This window comes from Rhinoraja longicauda, chromosome 4 (assembly GCF_053455715.1).
Source record: "Rhinoraja longicauda isolate Sanriku21f chromosome 4, sRhiLon1.1, whole genome shotgun sequence".
NCBI classification, from domain to species: domain Eukaryota; kingdom Metazoa; phylum Chordata; class Chondrichthyes; order Rajiformes; family Arhynchobatidae; genus Rhinoraja; species Rhinoraja longicauda.
In genome coordinates, this window is record NC_135956.1 from 57,547,508 (window position 1) to 57,553,507 (window position 6,000).

Sequence of the window (6,000 nt, forward strand, 5' to 3'; positions counted from 1 at the left end):
AGATAGGTCAAGCATGATTTCCCCTTCGTAAATCCATGCTGACTCGGAACGATCCTGTTACTGCTATCCAAATGCTCCGCAATTACGTCTTTTATAATTGACTCCAGCATCTTCCCCACCACTGATGTCAGACTAACTGGTCTATAATTTCCTGTTTTCTCTCTCCCTCCTTTCTTAAAAAGTGGGATAACATTAGCTACCCTCCAATCCACAGGAACTGATCCTGAAGCTATAAAACATTGGAAAATGATCACCAATGCATCCATGGTTTCTAGAGCCACCTCTTTAAGTGCCCTGGGATGCAGACCATCAGGCCCTGAGGATTTATCAGCCTTCAGTCCCATCAGTTTACCCAACACCATTTCCTGCCTAATGTGAATTTCCCTCAGTTCTTCCGTCACCCCAGGATCTCTGGCCGCGAGAACATCTGGGAGATTGTTTGTGTCTTCCTTAGTGAAGACAGATCCAAAGTAACAGTTCAACTCATTTCCTTGTTCCCCATAATAAATTCACATGCTTCTGTCTTCAAGGGACCCACATTTGTCTTAACTATTTTTTCCTCTTCATGTACCTAAAGAATCTTTTACTATCCTCCTTTATATTCTTGGCTAGCTTAAATGTACCTCATCTTTTCTCCCTGTATTATCTTTTACGTTATGTTCTGTTGTTCTTTAAAAGGGTCCCAATCCTCTGGCTTCCCACTCATCTTTGCTATGTTATACTTCTCTTTTATTTTTATACTGTCCTTGACTTCCCTTGTCAGCCACGGTCGCCTCTTACTCCCCTTAGAATCTTTCCTCCTCTTTGGGAGGAACTGATCCTGCACCTTCTGTATTATTCCCAGAAATACCTGCCATGGCTGTTCCACCATCTTCTCTGCTAGGGTCGCCTTCCAGTCAACTCTGGTCAGCTCCTCCCTCATGCCTCCATAGTCCCCTTTGCTATACTGTAATACTTATTATATTATGATCACTGCCTCCTAATGGCTCTTTTACCTTGAGTTCCCTTATCAAATCCGGTTCATTACACAACACTAAATCCAGAATTGCCTTCTCCCTGGTAGGCTCCAGTACAAGCTGCTCTAAGAGTCCATCTTGGAGGCACTTCACAAACTCCCTTTCCTGGGGTCCAGTACCAACCTGATTTTCCCAGTCTACCTACATGTTGAAATCTCCCATAACCACCGTAGCATTACATTTGCGACATGCCAATTTTACCTCTTGATTCAACTTGCACCCTACGTACAGGCAACTGTTTGGGGGCCTGTAGATAACTCCCATTAGGGTCTTTTTACCCTTACAATTCCTCAGTTCTATCCATTCTGATTCTACATCTCCTGATTCTATGTCACTCCTTGCAAGGGACTGAATATCATTCCTTACCAATAGAGCGACCCCACCCCCCTCTGCCCACCTGTCTGTCCTTTTGATAGGTCGTCTACCCCTGAATATTCAGCTCCCAGTCCTGGTCCTCTTGCAGCCATGTCTCTGTAATTCCCACAACATCATACTTGCCAATATCTAACTGAGCCTCAAGCTCATCCATTTTATTTTTTATACTTCGCGCATTCAGACTCAAATACAGTATGGCTTTTGGTTCATTTATATCTTGATCCACCAGTAGAAACTTGCTTTAAATCTTAGCACCAATTGGCCTGGGATTGTGCAGTGGCAATGATGTGAAACTACTGGGGTTTGGCATTAATCCTCTGTTGATCTGACAGCAATTTCTGGGCTATCTAACATGTACAGTGGCACAGAAATCCAAAAATTGCTATCAGTGATCCATCATGGACTCAGTTTTTTCCATCTGCAGTCAAGCTAAAGTTAATTAAACTGGTACAAATTTAAGCATTTCACAAACTAGATTTACTAAAAACCTGAAAATTTATTTTTAGATATTTAGTTTAAGTGATCTCTTTGTCTTTAGTCTTTAGTATTACACAATTTGTAATTGCCACATTACCTGAACTCAAGAAAAACTAATTTTACGTGTATGTTGTTAATTTGCCACAATTCCAATCTGCTAACCTATTTTTTCTTTAAATTTTCTCTGTAGATTCAAAGTTATGGCCAAAAGGTAAGAAATAACAGAACAATATTGTTATTACTTGCTTGGTTTTCTGACAAATCTTTGTGGGTACTCTATGCTTGGTGAACAATAACTATGATCTGGTCTCATCTACATTGGAGAAACCAATTGTAGATTGAGTGATCCACACATGCACAAAGATACCATTAACTTTGTAAACGGTAAATACCAACTATTTAACCAAGTGCAAATGTCAGTAGAAAGTAAGAAACATGGAGCCCAACCTCTTGGCAATGTATAATTTAGTTCAGTCTTGACTCGATGTTAATTATTTTCTTTTTTGAGAGAAAAATGTTGCTATGTTTTTGCCTCCATCCCGGTGGTATTACAGAGTTACAGAGTCAGGCCATTTATCCCAATCAATCCCAGTTGGGAATTGATGTTCCGCTTGAGAGCCTCCTTATTTTTCTCGGCTGACTGTCGGAATAATTGCCCATTTCATTTTCTGTCCTTTGCCTGTTTTTGTCTTCCCTTCATGCTGCTCACATTAACCATTCTTTTGGTAATTAGCCCCACTTTCACCTTGTTCTGAGTAAAGAACTTCTATTTAATTTCTAATATAATGAAAAATTGCTCTTTTAATTGTAAGTCAATTCAAACCCTTTAACTTTATCCTCGGCAGGTTTCGTGGTCTTTCTCCAAATATATGGAGGCATTGGATAGGGAGAAGGCACTGACTTTAAGAGAACACAATGTTGACCAGCAACAAAACATTCCTGAATTTACAACTGCAGGTAATATTTTAAACATATGCCCATGGGCCCGTGAGGTCTGCCTAAGCCCAATATCAAACCCCTCTCTCATAACAAGGCACAATGTTACATGTACTTAGCTGGAAAATGCAGCTTGGAAGCCAAATTACTGATTAGAAAGGGTACCAGCAATCCTTTTCGATGGAGATTAATAATAGATCCCAGACTTGCTATTGGGTAAACACATCAGGTTGCTCATGTGTCTAGAGATATTGCACCTTAATGCATCCTGATAGTAATTATTGTATATCTCTCCCGAGATGCTGCCTGACCTGCTGAGTTACTCCAGCATTTTGTGAATAAAAAGTAATTATTGTAACATCTAGTCCTACTAATCAATCTTTCTGTGGTATTTTTAGTTGTGGGTCAACAATATATGTGAGTCTTCAAAAATAATTGCTCCTTTTCGCGATAGTTTACATTCCCTGGGTACTTAAATATTAAGTTAACAATAAATTTCTTCTTTACAGGCTCTTCAAAGAATGCCACTACACCAACCAACTTCAAATAATTGATCTAAATGAATTAAAACTGTTTTATCACAACTGACTAATCCACCGTCAACATGACCTTTAGTGAGTATTGCAAACCAAATTTTAAAAAGCATTCGCAAGAATTTATTCAGATGGAACAAAACCTTTGATCATTCGCCTTTGTGCTTAGTAGGAAAGATTGGAATCCACATCCTTGGAGTATATTTTGAATGTTAAAGCTGCCTTATTAATGAAAATGTCAGAATACAGAAGGATTAGAACTTGCAATACCCTGTATTGAGCTGTATTTGCATTTTCTATTATTTGATATATGCTGGAATATCTTGCTTATAACTATAACCATACAAACGTTTGTGAACCCAGGTGTGCTACATGGCTACTGCAAGGGAACTCCAACAACTGTTACAATTGTAACTGTGTCAAACAGTAGTTGGGTCTTAGGCAAAGTAGCTGTGGCTGGAAGCCAATGGAAGTGGACAGGGGAGTGATCCACTGCCAATTTCAGCCATTGTAACTGTTTAGGCTGGACAAAATCTTTTCACATCAGTATATTCTCCAATTTACTGTATCAAATGTAACATGATATCTGATGCCAGCTTTTGAATTATTACAGAAAATAAAATTGTATATTTTGAAATTAATTAAAGGCTTGTAATTGGCTGGGAGAAATGAAGGATGCAATCTAGGTGAGGTTGGTATCATGGACACTAAGTGTAGAATTCCGCTCTGCAATTGGAAGAGCAATGGGGTCACAGACATGATCATGGTCAAAAGAGAGCAACAGCAGGTAGAGAAAGTTGAGAACGTAAATTAACTGTAACTTTTTTATTGCAGGGAAAAAAATCCATCTAAAACTGGCTGATCACTGAAAATAAACTAAATCGGTCTCAATTGAAGAACTTCCTCTGAGCTTTGAACTTCCTTTTCACTTTCTCCTTAAATCATTTTAATCTCTTCAAATCTTTTTTTTTTGCTTATTAATTTCTGAAAGGTAATTTCCCATTAAAAGGAAACAAAGGTGAGGAACAATCACTGAATGATTTGGAAGTGCCGTGTCTTTCTTTAAAGTGCTAAAGAGTTTGGGGCATAATCCCCATTCCTCTTGGGGATTAGCATTGGCAAAGAGCACGCCTGGCGAATATCTGGTAGGTCCAAATCATAGGGCATCTAACCTGTGATCATTGGGCCAATCTTACTTAAGTGGAAGGTTTCCATGTCAGGATGGTATTTAAATTGGAGGGCAACCTGCAGGTGGTAGTGTCCCCATGTATTCATTAACTTTGGTTGTGGTTGTAGGTTTGGGAGGTGCTGCAGAAGTAGCCCGGGTGAGTAACTGCAGTGCATTTTGGAAATGATACACATTGTTAGCAGGCAGATTATGTTTTCTGGATGGTGTCAGGCTTCACAGTTAATGGCGCTGCACTCATACAGTCAATTTGAGAGTATCCCTGCGGGGTTACTCGGGTCACTCTGGTGCCTGTCACCACCGCTGGCCCTTACCTGCACCCCAGCCACTCAAGGGCTGCAAACAATGACTTTGCTGATCCTCGTCTCAACTCACTTGGATTCAAGGCTCAGTTCCAGAATGAGAGTATGAAGAAGGGTATTGACCTGAAACATCACCTTTCCATGTTCTCCAGAGATGCTGCCTGACCTGCTGAGTTATTCCAGCACTTTATGTACATTTGTGTATTAACCAGCATCTGCAGTCCTGTTTCTACTACCTATACAAGGATACTCTATTACTCGATAATCCTTTACTTGGTTATAGTGGATAATCAGCAATTAGGGTAAAAACACAGAATTAGAAAACAAGTCCATGGTAGCGCAAAAAGTGGTCCGTTGCCAAGGTAGGATTGTGCAGGTTGGTTCAAAAAAACGATTATTGGAGGAAAATACTTCTGCTGTTTCTGAACATGTGCCCACGGTGGTCTAAACGCACTACTCTCTGCAGGCTCTTCCATTCCTGGGTGTTGGAAATACCTTTCGAGGCCATGATGCAACCAGATAGGATACTTCCTACAGTGCATATATAGTGACATGAGCATGACATATAACATATAACATATAACAACATATAACAACTACAGCATGGAAACAGGCCTGTCCGGCCCTACCAGTCCACGCCGACCATTCTCCCTGACCTAGTCTCATCTACCTGCACTCAGACCATAACCCTCCAATCCCCTCCTATCCATATACCTATCCAATTTACTCTTAAATAATAAAATCGAGCCAGCCTCCACCACTTCCACCGGAAGCCCATTCCATACAGCCACAACCCTCTGAGTAAAGAAGTTCCCCCTCATGTTACCCCTAAACCTTTGTCCCTCAATTCTGAAGCTATGTCCCCTTGTTGGAATCTTCCCCACTCTCAAAGGGAAAAGCCTACCCAAGTCAACTCTGTCCGTCCCTCTCAAAATTTTAAAAACCTCTATCAAGTCCCCCCTCAACCTTCTACGCTCCAAAGAATAAAGACCCAACCTGTTCAACCTCTCCCTGTAGCCTAAGTGCTGAAACCCAGGCAACATTCTAGTAAATCTCCTCTGTACCCTCTCCATTTTGTCGACATCCTTCCTATAATTTGGCGACCAGAACTGCACACCATACTCCAGATTCGGCCTCACCAATGCCCTGTACAATTTCAACATTACATCCCAACT

At 40.6% G+C, this 6,000-nt stretch overlaps 1 protein-coding gene across 3 annotated transcripts in view; it reads left to right on the forward strand.

The window, feature by feature from the left end:
- The window catches only part of LOC144593164 (regulator of G-protein signaling 22-like), a 64,571-nt gene extending 60,246 nt beyond the window's left edge, over window positions 1-4,325 (forward strand). For 2 of the 3 annotated variants that reach the window (XM_078398648.1, XM_078398647.1), the window contains 3 exons: window positions 2,059-2,079; window positions 2,714-2,825; window positions 3,314-4,091. In XM_078398648.1, coding sequence (XP_078254774.1) covers window positions 2,059-2,079; window positions 2,714-2,825; window positions 3,314-3,354 — 174 coding nt within the window. In that variant the 3' untranslated portion in view covers window positions 3,355-4,091. Of the gene's footprint in view, window positions 1-2,058; window positions 2,080-2,713; window positions 2,826-3,313; window positions 4,092-4,171 lie in introns of those variants that run through there. The other variant, XR_013547213.1, reaches the window with a different exon arrangement.
- Window positions 4,326-6,000: the final 1,675 nt, after the last annotated feature.